The sequence below is a fragment of the Myzus persicae genome, unplaced genomic scaffold (genome assembly GCF_001856785.1).
Source record: "Myzus persicae strain clone G006 unplaced genomic scaffold, MPER_G0061.0, whole genome shotgun sequence".
Lineage (NCBI taxonomy): Eukaryota > Metazoa > Arthropoda > Insecta > Hemiptera > Aphididae > Myzus > Myzus persicae.
Genome location: NW_019100658.1, coordinates 446,632 through 461,028, shown reverse-complemented (window position 1 = coordinate 461,028; position 14,397 = coordinate 446,632). Strand labels below are relative to the sequence as shown.

General features: G+C 26.5%; 3 protein-coding genes across 5 annotated transcripts; 1 reads left to right on the top strand and 2 right to left on the bottom strand.

The window, feature by feature from the left end:
• LOC111039398 lies at positions 1 to 1,729 on the bottom strand. Its single transcript, XM_022322916.1, has 3 exons — positions 1,671 to 1,729; positions 1,348 to 1,604; positions 1 to 272 (listed from the first exon to the last, which is right to left on the bottom strand). Exons 1-3 carry the CDS (start codon positions 1,727 to 1,729, stop codon positions 1 to 3), a joined length of 588 nt encoding a protein of 195 aa, XP_022178608.1.
• Positions 1,730 to 4,933: 3,204 nt separating this feature from the next.
• On the top strand, positions 4,934 to 10,444 carry LOC111039365 (arginyl-tRNA--protein transferase 1). Of its 3 annotated transcripts, none has more exons than XM_022322869.1 (10): positions 4,934 to 5,486; positions 5,573 to 5,699; positions 5,964 to 6,112; positions 6,175 to 6,291; positions 6,367 to 6,444; positions 6,531 to 6,709; positions 7,771 to 7,920; positions 8,714 to 8,895; positions 8,961 to 9,210; positions 9,264 to 10,444. In XM_022322869.1, the coding sequence occupies exons 1-10, from the start codon at positions 5,387 to 5,389 to the stop codon at positions 9,411 to 9,413; spliced, it is 1,482 nt and encodes a 493-aa protein (XP_022178561.1). In that variant the 5' UTR covers positions 4,934 to 5,386; the 3' UTR covers positions 9,414 to 10,444. The 3 variants fall into 3 exon arrangements, with proteins under 3 accessions (XP_022178561.1, XP_022178569.1, XP_022178552.1); XM_022322860.1 differs by lacking the exon at positions 7,771 to 7,920 and adding an exon at positions 7,966 to 8,121 and having other exon boundaries at positions 4,943 to 5,486; XM_022322877.1 differs by lacking the exon at positions 7,771 to 7,920 and having other exon boundaries at positions 4,940 to 5,486.
• A 443-nt stretch (positions 10,445 to 10,887) lies between these two features.
• On the bottom strand, positions 10,888 to 14,397 carry LOC111039380 (delta(3,5)-Delta(2,4)-dienoyl-CoA isomerase, mitochondrial). Its single transcript, XM_022322891.1, has 8 exons — positions 14,055 to 14,397; positions 13,854 to 13,980; positions 13,037 to 13,125; positions 12,485 to 12,612; positions 12,264 to 12,390; positions 11,978 to 12,131; positions 11,634 to 11,760; positions 10,888 to 11,206 (listed from the first exon to the last, which is right to left on the bottom strand). Exons 1-8 carry the CDS (start codon positions 14,101 to 14,103, stop codon positions 11,108 to 11,110), a joined length of 900 nt encoding a protein of 299 aa, XP_022178583.1. The 5' UTR covers positions 14,104 to 14,397; the 3' UTR covers positions 10,888 to 11,107.

The following is a 14,397-nucleotide window of genomic DNA, read 5'->3' as shown; positions in this document are numbered from 1 at the left end:
TTATTTTTTGTGAGATTCTTCGCCTTTCTTGTCGATGTACTCCATCAGTCGTAGGTTGTTAGGCTCATATTGACCACTAGGTGTTTTAATAGTACGTAAAAACTGTACTACTGAAATAGCTTGCATTTCATCGAAATCACTGGAGTCTGCATCTGGTTTAGATGCTAATAGTACAATGAAATTTATCGCTTCTTCAAGATTATCCATGAGATTGGTGTCATTAGCTGGGGCAGTTTCATCCAACCATTTTTCGTAATCGTTAAGCGCTTGTCCTACATGAAGATTTAAATATTGGTTAAAAAATTGTTAAATAAATAGTTTAAAAAAGTAGTTAAACAAAAAAAATTATAATAATTGTTTAAATAATTTATTATTCTGCACACAAAATTTAAAGTTGAATTGTACCTACTATGATATTACATTTTAATCTTAACTAAAAATATATAAAAAAAATCTTGGTAAAAAAGTTTTAAAATAATTACAGATTAAAAACAACATATCGTTATTTATATTTGTTCTTTCCGATCCAAGCTGTTTTTTTAAAAAAACTCAAAATTGAACGAGTAATATTCCTGAAGTAAAGCTAATAGTGAGTTAATAGTGTCCTTAACCGTCGATTTTAACGGACAAACGTAAATTGTGCCTTGCGAAAGGAAAAAATTGTAAATTGCGTTCAACACATTTCAGGTATAAAATATGCCTTTGTAAATTTCTATGTAGTACCTAAATTGCGCCCAGCAGAGACTATATTAATTATTATAAGTAATACTATTTGTATGATAGCTGTTTAGCATAATTCAGAAAATCAAATGGCACCACGAGGAGACGATTATCAATTCTTCTGGAACTGATATTTTAATTTGGTTAAAATAAATAAATTTATAAAAAATGAAAACATTTGGGGGGTCTAAGTTAAAGAATTGTTTTTGTTATTTTAATTGTATATAGAGTAGTATTATAATAAAAAATAAATTGTGTACAGCTATATACGTCCAATATAGTGCTTAAAATAAATATTGATGAATTTCGGGTCACTTGGAAACTGTTGGCTCAATTTACTATAGGCAATCATAGAAACCAAAAAGTACCGGAAGCAATTTACTATACTCACCCATTTTACAAATCAAAAATTGCCGTATCCAATTTACAATCACTTATCTGAACTTCACACCCGTCATTCAAAATAATTTACTTACTAACATCGCGTAAACTTTAAATCACACATTTTTTATAAAAGCTAAAGTTATATAATTATCTGAGCTTGGTTAATAAACTAAATAGTTAATAATTAATAAACGCATATTCTATACAAGTTATATTATTTTAAATTATAATATGAACTTATACCATTATCTTCATTCTCAATAAGACATTTGTCAAAAAGCGATTCCTGAGAAATTTTCGGCAAATTTAAGGTCCTTATTGGTGTTATTGTTGGTAGCGCTGGATTTTTAACAACCGACTTTTCAACTTTAAATTTATTCTTTTCCATATCTTCTACTCTGCTTATGATATTTTGATATTGATCAAATTGGAGAACTTTATTCTTTTTCTCTTTTACATCTAATTTGATTTTCAAGAAACCACCGGGTCGTGGAGTTGGTCTAAAGGGAGATTATAATGTATTGAAGTGTGAAGTGTTATACAAACAAAAATTGAAGTATAATTACGTAAAACCCATTTCTGTAACTTTCTTTTCTTCTCCCTGTGCAGGTTGCTTTGCCGCCATGTTTAAGTCTGTTAATTATTTTCTCTTCAAATTTATATTTAAAAAGAAATGTGCAAGTACTTAATTTAGATTTAAAAAACGATTTAATATTTATTTTTACTTGCTAATATGTCATAAGACGCTATTAGTTTATTTAAACAATCTCAGGCATATACATGGTTATAAATAGTATTCTGTTTAGCCAGTGCGTAAATATTATTTTTTTTTATCATTGAATAGGTTGTAATTATAATTATAAAAAATAAATATAATAATATTTTAGTTTTATTTAAAACGTTTTTTTTCCATATAAGTATACTGTAATACAGTATCTGATGATACAGTTATACTGTTATCAATATTATTCTTAAATTTTTAATTCTAATGTCTCAAATTCATAGGACTTGGCAAGTCAGTCCATTTCAGTAGAATTTTTTGTATGATAGCAAGTAAATATTACATAATATTTCGGCTAGCTGGAAACTAATTAATAATTATTTATTGCTCTGAATGATAAATTAATATATTTTTGTAAATATCATCTAATAATTATAACAAGTACCTTCATTGACTCTCAATCACACTTTTTTTTAATTTCTATGGGAGAGGTACTTACTTGATAAGTGAAATAAAAAAAAAAGATTAGTGGATGTCGCTGTGCTGTACAGTAAGTGGGTCACTGTAATGGATGGGGTTAAATTTGAATTCAATGATATAAAATCATTGCTTACTAAAAACAATTCTGAGCAAAAACGGTCTATCAGTCTATTATATTACTTAGTAATTTAGTATATTTTATATCATTGTGACTAAAGTACTTTATTTTACTAGTAACCATTAGTAGGTTAGGTTAGGTTAGGTTACTCACTACGCGCAGCGGATTTCATTCATTTTTGCCAAAAAAACATTTGAAAAGTTATTGTGTGTATAAAATATATGAATATACTTTAAAAGTTTCAAGAACCCACGAATAATATTTTTAATTTACAACAAAATAACATAAATCATTATTTTTGGTTATTTAATATGTAATTTCGTCCTAATATTTGAAAAAAACTTATAAATTTTTAGATTTTTTTTGTTACAGAATAACCTATTTGCCTGGAACTTTGTTTTCAATTTTCAATCTTTAGCTATGAAAGTTGAAAATGTAAAAATATTTAACTGTATAAGATTATTTGTATATTTTGAATGATATGGATTTCGTCGAAATATGAACTTTAAATGCTTTTAAATTTAGTTTGACTTTCTGGTAGAATTTTTTTTTTGATAAAGCTAGACAAACTTATAACCTATAAGTTATAAGGAATCTTGAATTAAATTTTTAAATATTAGATATTAAATGGATATTTTTTATGAATTTCAAAATAATTTGCGAAATTATTATTACGAATTTTATCAAAATTCTAAATTCAAACGCTCATAAAAAATTATTGAGATTTACACTCAACTTTTTTTTCATTTCCACTAATAAACCAACAACTTACGAGGAACCTAGGCACTTTGCATTACATTTTCAAGTTTTTTGATCTAGCTAACATTTTTCTACCTACATTAGTTTAAAAAAACAAATAAGAATCGACAATTTCATATGCCTATAAATAGTTTTATTCAAAATATTTTGACAATTTTATTATGCTATATAGAAAACGCGGATATAAACACTCAGTGAAAATGCCATGTATCTACGATATTATAATCATATTTTGTTGCCTTCAAATATTTATATTAAGGCAATGCGTACACAGCCAACGCCCAACATACTATAAGCAGTGTTTCTATTTTTTGCCTATTGGCTATTTTATATTTTTACAAGACAATATAATATAGTAAATCCCTGTGAATTAACGGATAACAATAAAACATAGTCGATAATTATAAAACATGGGTATATTTTATTGTTTTTATATTTTATATTAACTATATAATATTGTCTAGACAATGACGCCAAAAACTATAATTGTAAGCTAAATAATATTATTATGATTTAAATCTTCGTCATCTACTTTTATTTATTTTTGACCGTGGTACACTGAATACTGTCACATAACGTCATAACACTTAGAATTCAATTTCACTTCTTACAATTTTACAAGTTCAAATATTGGATTTACAACCTATTTTACACTGTACAGTACATAGATAATCTGTCCAGTCAGTCTAGACTCCAGGTGTCGGTTATTAATTATAAGTATATAAAGTTTCAAATCAAAACCACACACAAATGTATCAAATTATTTTGTAGTAAAAAAATGTTTAATTTTTATAGCTAAGGATTGAAAATTTAAATTTAAAACAAGGATTCTCATATATAGTTTATACGGTAACCAAGAAATCTAAAAAATATATAAACTCTGTTATTTTTTTACAGACATTTTGAGTTGAAAATGTATTACTTATTAATACAAAGAATATCGATTTTACTTACATTGTTGTAATTTAAAAATATTATTCGTGGGTAGGTACTTGAGATTTTCAGAGGAGTAAATTGTTATATTGTATACAATTTACACACAATGACATTTTCAAATGCAATTTTTTTGGCAAAAATGATTTAAACCTAGGTAGTAGGTACTGTACCTCCTTACTTCTAATGCCTATAGTAACATAAATGTTTTTAATCACATGAATAGTATAGGTTGATTGACCTACTTCGCTCAGAATACAGTAACTAACCTAACCAGCCATTACAATGATTCTGTAGACACCATAATGTACAGCACAGCGTTACCCACTTATTATAGGTACCCGCTTTTTTATAGTTAACAATAATTGAAAATTAAAAATAAAATAAGGTTTCTCATAAGTAATTTATATTGTCACCAAAATATTTAAAAAATATTTATACACTGCTGTTTTTTGTTTGTGCCTACTTTGTAGACATTTTAAGTTCAAATTTGTACCTACGAAATTACATATTTAAACGAGAATAACGATTTTTTTTCTTTATTCTAACACTGCATATAAATATTTAATGTACTGTAATATTATGATCGCAACTCTTAAGACTTAATAGACGATAATATTGTCTACTGTAGACAGTCTACATCGTGATTTGTGACCGGATGGTAGGTTTTGAGTACCTATGTGTATGTGACAATATAGAATATACCTACATCTTAAATCGTAGTCGACGTGGTGTAAGCTACAACCACAATAAACCACAACTACGACTACAAGTCTACAACAATATTGCTCTGTGTTACAACTATGGTACCTACTTACTATCTACAGCTGCGATTGTGGTTATAATAATATATTTCGAAATGGAATTATATTATCATTCATTATCAACACTGATGCTAATAGCAGGCGCAGCAGCTGCTGCAGCTCTCAGATTTTTCTCTTGATACAAATATTCAGTAAATTATTATTCGTGGGCACTTGGCACAGAAGTAACCAAGTAACTGCATAGACAAGTATATTCTAATAATTATTAATTACAACTATCTCTGTGTAGATTATACAGTGTGTAAATGTTGTCTATAGATAACAATTTCGCGTATGTATTAAACTAAAAGCCTTTCTAGTTAAACTCTATATAGTGGATACTTTATACCTTAGTTCAGCTAAAACTTATTTTTCGGCACCTCGGTTGTTGATTTTTGAATTCAAAACGTTATACAGAGTGTGTTTATAGTTTTTGAAATAGTTAAATCTTCAAGTCGGTTGATAATCATGCAGAGCAATAATACAAGAAGCATAGTATTTTATAATGGGTCAACTAAGAGATCTTCTTGTGGTTACTGCAAGAAAGAAAATTCCAGCTTTAGCAATGGTAAGCATAGTATATTATACATATCTTCTTAGTTGTTGGGCCTACATATACATATGTTGATTTATAAACTATGATTAAATGAATAGGAATGTGGGCTTCAAGTCTTACGGTAGGAGCATACCAAGATATGATTGATCGTGGGTGGCGACGTGCCGGCAAGTATTGTTACAAATCATCGATGGAAAAGACATGTTGTCCACTGTATACCATCAGGTAAAATCTGTTTATTGGAAATCAGATAAAAGCAAATAAAGGTATTGGCATTCATTTTTTTTTTTAAGACTGGAATGTAGTTTTTAGCTTTTATTTATACCGAACAAACAATATGGAAATTTAAAAATAGTTAAACTTAAAATATGGTTTCTAAAAGAATTGTGCTTGCCTAAAAAATCTACCTTGATATTTATTATAATTAAATTATGCTATTTTTAAACTTGTATATGACTAACTACTAAATTGCTTATTCTATGAAAATAGATGTGAAGCTTTAAATTTTGAGTTATCAAAATCACAAAAAAAAATCATAAAAAGAGTAACTACATTTTTAAAAAATGGGGAATGTGAGAAAAATCCAGTTAATACTGAACAAGCTGAAAGAGAACCCATCATGAAATATGAATTAGAAAGTAAGTTTTACCTTTAATGAACAAATGAATACATAAACAGTTTTGATTTATAATATTTATAGATATACAAAATCATGATGACAAAATGAAAATTACTAACACTGATTATGTGTTTGATGAAGAACAAAGTTCTTCTGCTATTGGTTCTCATAATAGTTTTTTAGAAACTACCAATAAAGGTAACCTAAATAATAAAGCATTAAAGCATAATTGTTGTCATTAATGAAAATTTTTCAATATCTTATATTTTACAGAAGATAGCAAAATGGTTGCACCTCTTAATTTAAGTTGCAACTCTAAAACTAAAAAAGAAACCAAAAAATTTAAGCCTGGTATAGTTTTTTTTTTATTTAACATTTTGGCTAGTGTTAATTATATTAATATTCCCAATAATTAATTAAATAATTTAATATGAAAGGCGATGGAGCTGATCCAAATTTGCCGAGTTCAAAAAAAAAAAAATTATTACGCATTCAAAAGAAACTAGCCAAGGATCCAAATTTTGTAACTACAATTTCAGCCCCTCAACAAAAATGTTTAGAAGAATTTATTGCAGAGAATGATTCAGTATCTACCGGGGGAGATAAAAAATTAAGAGTAAGTAGCTATATTAATGGTAATTGGTTAATTTAGAAATATTTTGTGAAACTATAAATTTAAATTGTATTCAATGCATATTTTATGTTTTTTGAGTTTTGAGTGAGTATGACCTTATGTATATATTTTTTAGGTGCCATTTTTTAGGAGTATAACTAACTAGCTGATTCTAACTTAATTATCTTACTAGTGTTGATAAAAGATTAATCTAACAATTAAACTATTCAATTATACATGTAACATAACTAAAATTAAAAATATTTACTTAATCTAATATATTCATTTATATATACGCTCAGAATAGGCAGTATTAGACATTTTTATAAGACTGAGCCACTTATATTTGTATAATGTATAAGGCCTCCATATTGTATAATGTATAAACTACTTTTCTATTTACTTATCCATGATGTTTCTTACTGTTGTATCTTGTATCAAAAGATATTCAGAAGATAAATAAAGGCCAATTCAATACATTGTACATACAATTAATGGAGTATTAAAATACCTGCCTACACTATTATGATGGACAAGGGGGTAAACAAAATACAATAAGAAATATTGATATTTGTGAACTCCACATTAAATTTAAATGTTCTAAAAATAAATGCAATGATAACAAATTTCCATATTTGTTCCATTAAATTTTTCACTGGTTATTGCTAAAGTATTAAATGGAGCTGTTTTATGAAAACCCCATGTAAAAATTGGGTATACAATTTAGATAAGTATTTATTTAATAAATTCTCTGTAGTTTTTCACTTACATTGTCTCCATTGAATGTCATGTTAAAGAAAAGGATAGTAAGAAGAATGAACTTAAAAAGGTAAAACTATAATCATAATGACAGTTAAATTAAGTAAACAATGTTAATTTTAAATAAAATGGAAAATAAGAATTTATTGAAATAGGAAGTTTTTTTGAAAAAAAAATTGTACTTAAATATTTTATTTTTAGTATACAAAAAAATACAAATAATTGTATTATAGATATAATAATTAATACATGTCCAGTTTGCCATGTAAAAATTAAGATATGCAATTAAAAAAAATCAATTTTAGATAGAATTATTAATGATGAAATCTTCAAGCAATTCTTTTGAAGATGAGTTTGCAGTATACCAAAAATACCAAACTATTATACATGGTGATAAAATCGAACGTTGTTCAAGAGAACAATTTATTCGATTTCTTATTGATTCACCTCTTAAAGTAAGATTTTATTCCTTAACTTACTGAACATTTTTTATGTATAAGGTGTCTTTGGTTAAGACCGGCACAGAAGCATTTGCTCAAACTTTTACTGCTGGAGCTACACTATTTGCCAAATATCAAATAGCCGTGCACAACGACAAAGCAGATGACTGTAATATGGAGCAATACTTATCATTTCTTGTTGATTCACCTTTGAAGGTATCATTAATTTCTTAGACTAGCGGTGTTATTTGCTATTTATACAATACATATTATCTACAAATTTCAATACGCCGTGTTGTATGCTATTTATGCGTAAAATGCTGATCACTCATGATTGGTTGTAATATTATCTTTATTATTAACCAGAGCACTTCATGGGCCAAATTAAGATTGTCAAAAATTGTACACCTTTTTGGTTTAAAAAATTCACCCAAATTAACTGGTATAAAATATAAATCACCAATTGAACAAAAAACACAAATGATGCACACACAGCTAATGGTTAAATCACTTAAATTCTAGGGTTAAGAAATTCAATATAGATTATATACCTCTTCTAATTATATTTCAATGAAAAACTCTATGGCTCTATTTTGGATAAATAGTATTTGCAGATATCATACTATACTAACATTATTGTGTAGATAGCATGAGGCACCACTACCTTTCTTTCGATTAAAACATTATGTCATTTGTAATGCACAGTTTTTTTTGAGTTTGTCGGTCTGATCGATCCACCAATTTGATAAATGCTCCAAACTCAAACACAATATAATTGTTAAATAAATATTTTCAATTTTATTTCTAGGAGGAAAAATCTAATCATCCTGATCATCCAGGATATGGTTCATTTCATCAACAATACTGGCTTGGTGATAAACTTATAGCTGTTGGAGTAATAGATATTTTACCAAAGTGTGTATCATCTGTATATTTATTTTATGACCCAGATTATCATAATATAGTGTTAGGAACTTACAGTTCCTTGAGGTAAATTCAAAATTGTTTATAATAAACTTTAAGATTGAAATTAATTAATTCTGAGAATGTTTTAGGGAAATATGTTTAGTCAGACAATTGCACAACATGTCACCCAAATTGAAGTATTACTATATGGGCTTTTATATACACTCATGCCCAAAAATGCGCTACAAGGCCAAATTTCGACCATCTTACCTATTATGCCCACTTCAATATACATGGCATGCAATTGATAAATGCATTCAAAAACTTGATAATGAAAAATATTCTATATTCGATGAGTCTGGTGATATTCCAGATGTTGATATTTGCTCAATAGATAATGTAAATAATTAATGAAATTAGTGTATCCCAAATATTAATGTTGTAATTTATAGATTCCAGTGCTGTATCGTGGTTCGTTGATGCCTTATTCAGCCTTCAAAATAGTTGGCAATAAAAAAAATGAAGAAGAACGAGTTAAGGAATATAAAACATTAATTGGGCCTACACTAGCACGGAAATTAATTTACTGCATTATGGATTAATTATCAATAGCTTCTGTATATAACATATCGATCTGAAATCTTAACAACTTATGAGTTGTATCAAAATGTATAATATGTTTAGTTTTTGATGTCTTTATTTTAATATTAACATTTATATTATATACCTAGAATTATAAAATATACTAATGAGTAAAATTATTTGAAACTAAAAGTTTCTGAATAATTTTTTATTTTTCGGCTAAACTTATGTTTTAAAATTTGAACTACTATGGAGTTTCTGAATACAGTAGTTAAGAAAATGTAAGAAATGTAAGCAATCACCTATTCTAACTAAATGATAAGTATAGAACATTTTTTGTTTTGAGCTTTTATGCTTTGCCTGTGTACATATGCATATATTCACTTCTCTAGTTTTTTTTAATGTTTGCTCTAAATGTACGATGATACTCGGGTATACAGCCCTATACCTATTAGGATTTTCAGCTACTAAAACAAAATATTCTAAAATTATTATTAGTTATTTATAATTCTTATATGATATTTAGTAGATATCAGGTGGTTGTCAAAAAAATATTCTGAGAAACAATGATTTTTAATCTACCTTAAACTTTTTAAGGGTACATAACATTTTTCTGAATCTAAGTTTCCATAAATCAAAAGTGTTTCATCATTGTGTGGATTCTTTTTTTAAAGATGTAAAGATGTAATTGATATTTGTTTAGAAAAGTACTACATTAAAAATATCCAGAAGACTATCTTCAAAAATATTAAATACTTGTATCTGATAGTCACGAGTGCTGTAAAAAAAATGAAGGATATACATTTTTTTTTACTTATTACATTCACTGCAGATGATGTCAAATAGTGTAATTTAACATTGTTTGATTATGCTGATTAATGTCATGTGCCCTGCTATTAAAGGCACTCCAATTTAGTTAATATTACAATTAAACTATTAATTATTGGTTTTTGTTAACTTTAAGTATTTCAAAAGTACATGCAAGTTGACTTTTCAATTTTTAAGAATTTGTTTGAAAACTTTAATTTTTTCAGCATCACAAGTTTACTCAAATATGCTGTACAAAAATTTGTTTACAATAAGGTTTTGCTTTATCATTTATGTCCGTGAAAAAGGCATACCCACAAATATTTTTTGTAATACACCAGAGGTAGTTATGAAATTTAATAACTTGTATATAAATATATTACTTTTAAATATATTATTAGTTATTAGACATAAATGTATTCAATAATATAATATGAACTTAAAATAATAAACTATACATTTTATAACATATTGGCATATTGCTATTTATTCAAACAAACCTTTTTTATTGATGGTACCAAATTGCTTTCTATGATATTCTTATTAAATCTATTTTTTAGAATTATTTGTACTAGCTTTTATAACCAACAGTGTAAACCAAAAATATTAATTAACTAAATATTGGATGGTACCCATTAGTTGTTAATTTTAAATAAACTGTATAGATACAATTCTGAATAAGAGCAATTGATTTATGTCCAAAATTAAGTTTATTAAAATACTTAATTATAGTTTTTTTATCCTTTGTAGAAACAGCCATTGATGCTTTAATGAAATCTTCATTTTGTAACAATACTTAACTATTGGTTGTATTTAATTTAGAATAAAATGTAAAGATTCAATTTTGAGAGAGCAATTGATTCATGTCCAAAATTACATTTAAAATTAAGTTTACTAAAATACTTAATTATAGTTTTGAAAATATTGGTTTTTTATCCTTTGTAGCAACAGCCATTGACGCTTTAATGAAATCTTCACTTTGAAGTAATGTTTGATTCCAGTCCGCCTGTAAATTAAATATAATTTTTAGTTTTTTTTTTTGTGTATTATGTATACAATGTGCTAACACACTTCATACTTTAATATACTTTAATTTCAGACAAGTTATTTAATACTATGTGACTCAATAAAATTATTTAATTAATTAATTTGAGCTATTTTAGTTAACTGATTAACATAAATATTGTTATTTCTTAGTGTAAGGAATGTAATAATATTACTTATTGTTTTAAATAAAATGGTGTTAACAGTATAAGTACATATGAGAGTCTAATATATAATTAATTAAATTGAAATTTAATAATAAGTACTTAATTTAAAATCATTTGAAGGCGGAACTTGAAAAAAGTGTCACTAACTTTATTATTCAAGCTTTTATTTGAAAACTAGAACAACCAATTACTATTGTTCATTTTTAATACTTGCGAACTTACAATATGATCTAATCCTTCTTGAACAGTATGATCTCGTGAATATATAATGCTTCTTTTAGTCATTTGGACTCCTACAGGACTTTTGCTGGCTATGTCTGTAGCAATGTTCATAACGCTTTCTAACATGCTAAAAATTAATAATTAAAAATTTTAATTATTGTAGTTATATAATTATGGTAACATAAATGTATTAGGAATATAAAAATTATTAGTAGTACTACTAAATAAAAACAAAATTCAATCAGAAAAAATACTAAATTGTTTTCTAAGTTACAATAAACTTATAAAATTACTTTTTAAAGGCAAGTATTTAATATGCACAGATATATCATTATCAAAATTACCTTTCTTTAGTTTCATATACTTGAGTCACAAAACCAATACTTTTGGCTTCTTTAGAGGAAAATTTACGAGCAGTAAATGCTAATTCATTGAATGTACTCATACTTCCAATAATTTTTTGCATCCTTTGCAGTGTACCAACATCTGCTGCCATTCCTATTTAAATAAACATAAAAACATTAATAAATATTCAATTTGACTAAATTTTAAGATCTTAAATTAAAATTGTTGATAAAACTTCAATAATAATTAAACTATTATAACATAATATTTCAAAGTTTAACAAACCTATTTCGGTTTCTTTAAGTTGAAACCAAGCATCTTCTGTGCAATATCGTACATCTGCAGCTGAAACTAGATCAACTCCTCCACCAATACATCCATTATGAATAGCAGTCAACACAGGTTTATCGCACTGACAAATTAAATTACAATTTGTTCATATAAATACATTTTTAAATTTAAATAGTGATTTTGAGAATAGTTATGTTAGTAAAATATAATAATACTTTTTCAATTGCAGTGAGACAATCTTGATATTTCTTAATAAAAACTCGTAAGACTTTTGATTTTCTTGCAATATCATCATGACTTGCAACCTCTTGGCCAAGATTCATTAGGTCAAATAAATCAATTCCTATTGGAAAAAAATAAATATAATTAACATGCTTTAAACCGCAAATTGTAACCACAAAAAATATCTTATTTGGGGGCATCAGATTGTCTAATTTCAACACAATAACAATTTGTTATGCTATTAAAAGTTAATGATTAACTTGTGATAAACACAGGTGAATAATCTTTTTTTATCAAAACACAATGGTTATCAATCAAATTTTGAATAAAATTGTATACATATTCCAGTGGGAGAATAAGCTGATTCTAATTATTCCAACACAATACTCTACTATCGAGACTGGTCCCACTATGGTAAGGTGTTGAATATGGATTTACAGAAGAACCTAATTTCATTGAGCCTCGGGCATGTTATTTTGTTGGACAGAGTATAAGTCTGATACATCATTACATTATTCGTATTCAATATAATATTTAAATTGTACCTGAAGTGAAATATTTTCCATTAGCTGAAAGAACAATTACTCTGCAATCTGTATTCTCGTTTAGTTCATTGAAACATTTTCCTATTTCGCTGAAAATATATTTATAACATTGGTCACATGATACGCTTTAATTTTTTCTTCAAAGTTCCATCAGTTATCTTACTAAACCTCTAGAATACAAAGTTTTATATTTTATGTACCACCTATGTGGCTACAACTATGTACTAGTTGTTTTCTGTACCGATTTGCAAGTACACATAGTTATAGAAATTATTGAAAACTATTGTTTAATCCATTGTTAATTGTCCACATTACCTATGTATCTCAAAATAAATGCTAGCTAAATTGGAATGCTATAATAGATTTAAGTTATATTAGTAGTAGATGTACTAAGTAGAAAATATGCACTTATTATAGGTCATGATTAGTGTTGGACCCAGCTTGCAATCTAGTCATAATTATAAAGGGTTCTCTTTATAATTCAAATTATTAACATCCCTAATGATACAGGTATAACAACAAATGACTATCAAACTTTCTGAAATTAGTAAATAATGAATTCATAGACTTCAGCATAGATATTTAACTTAAATTTTATGGGTAAACCCTGGTTAGCCTTAAATCTTTTAGTACTTACTGCCTAAGAATAAAGGGAAAAAGAAATACTAATAACAGTGGACTCTAAATCTATATTAATTTGTTTGGGTCCTGTAGAATGGCATATGATAAATAAATTGAATTTAAAGGGAGATGATTTTCTAGGGGCTCCACAGATGGTAAGAAGTATTATGTGCATACATTTTCAAATATTACTTACAACCACATTGCATTATTCATTGCATTAGCTTTTTCTGGTCTATTTATTTGGACATTATAAACAAATTCTTTAGGATTTTCAATTTTAAGTGTATGATATTGAGACATTGCACTCATTTTTGATATATCTAAAGAATATTAAAAACAAAAAAAAATACATTGGTTTGTTTTTATTGAATATTAATACAAATTTTATATTTACTTCGGAAAAATACAGCTCCTTTTTGCAAACTAGAGATTCCTAAAAACATGGTAAATTATATGAACACCACGGAAATAATATTATGTAAGTATATTATATTATTAATGGATTTTACTTTTGTTAATGTATTATTTAACTCAATACCGAACAATTTGTTAAAATATCGTAAATAATATATATCGTAATGCGTTAAGTATTATATTGTAATTGTGATAACTAGTAGTACTATGGGATTCAAATTTTCATCAAGAAAAGGTATGCATTCAATGACGACAATTTTAAAACTTTCACTTTCTTCACGGATTTTAGATCATGACATTGTGCAAGTAAGCAATACAATTCA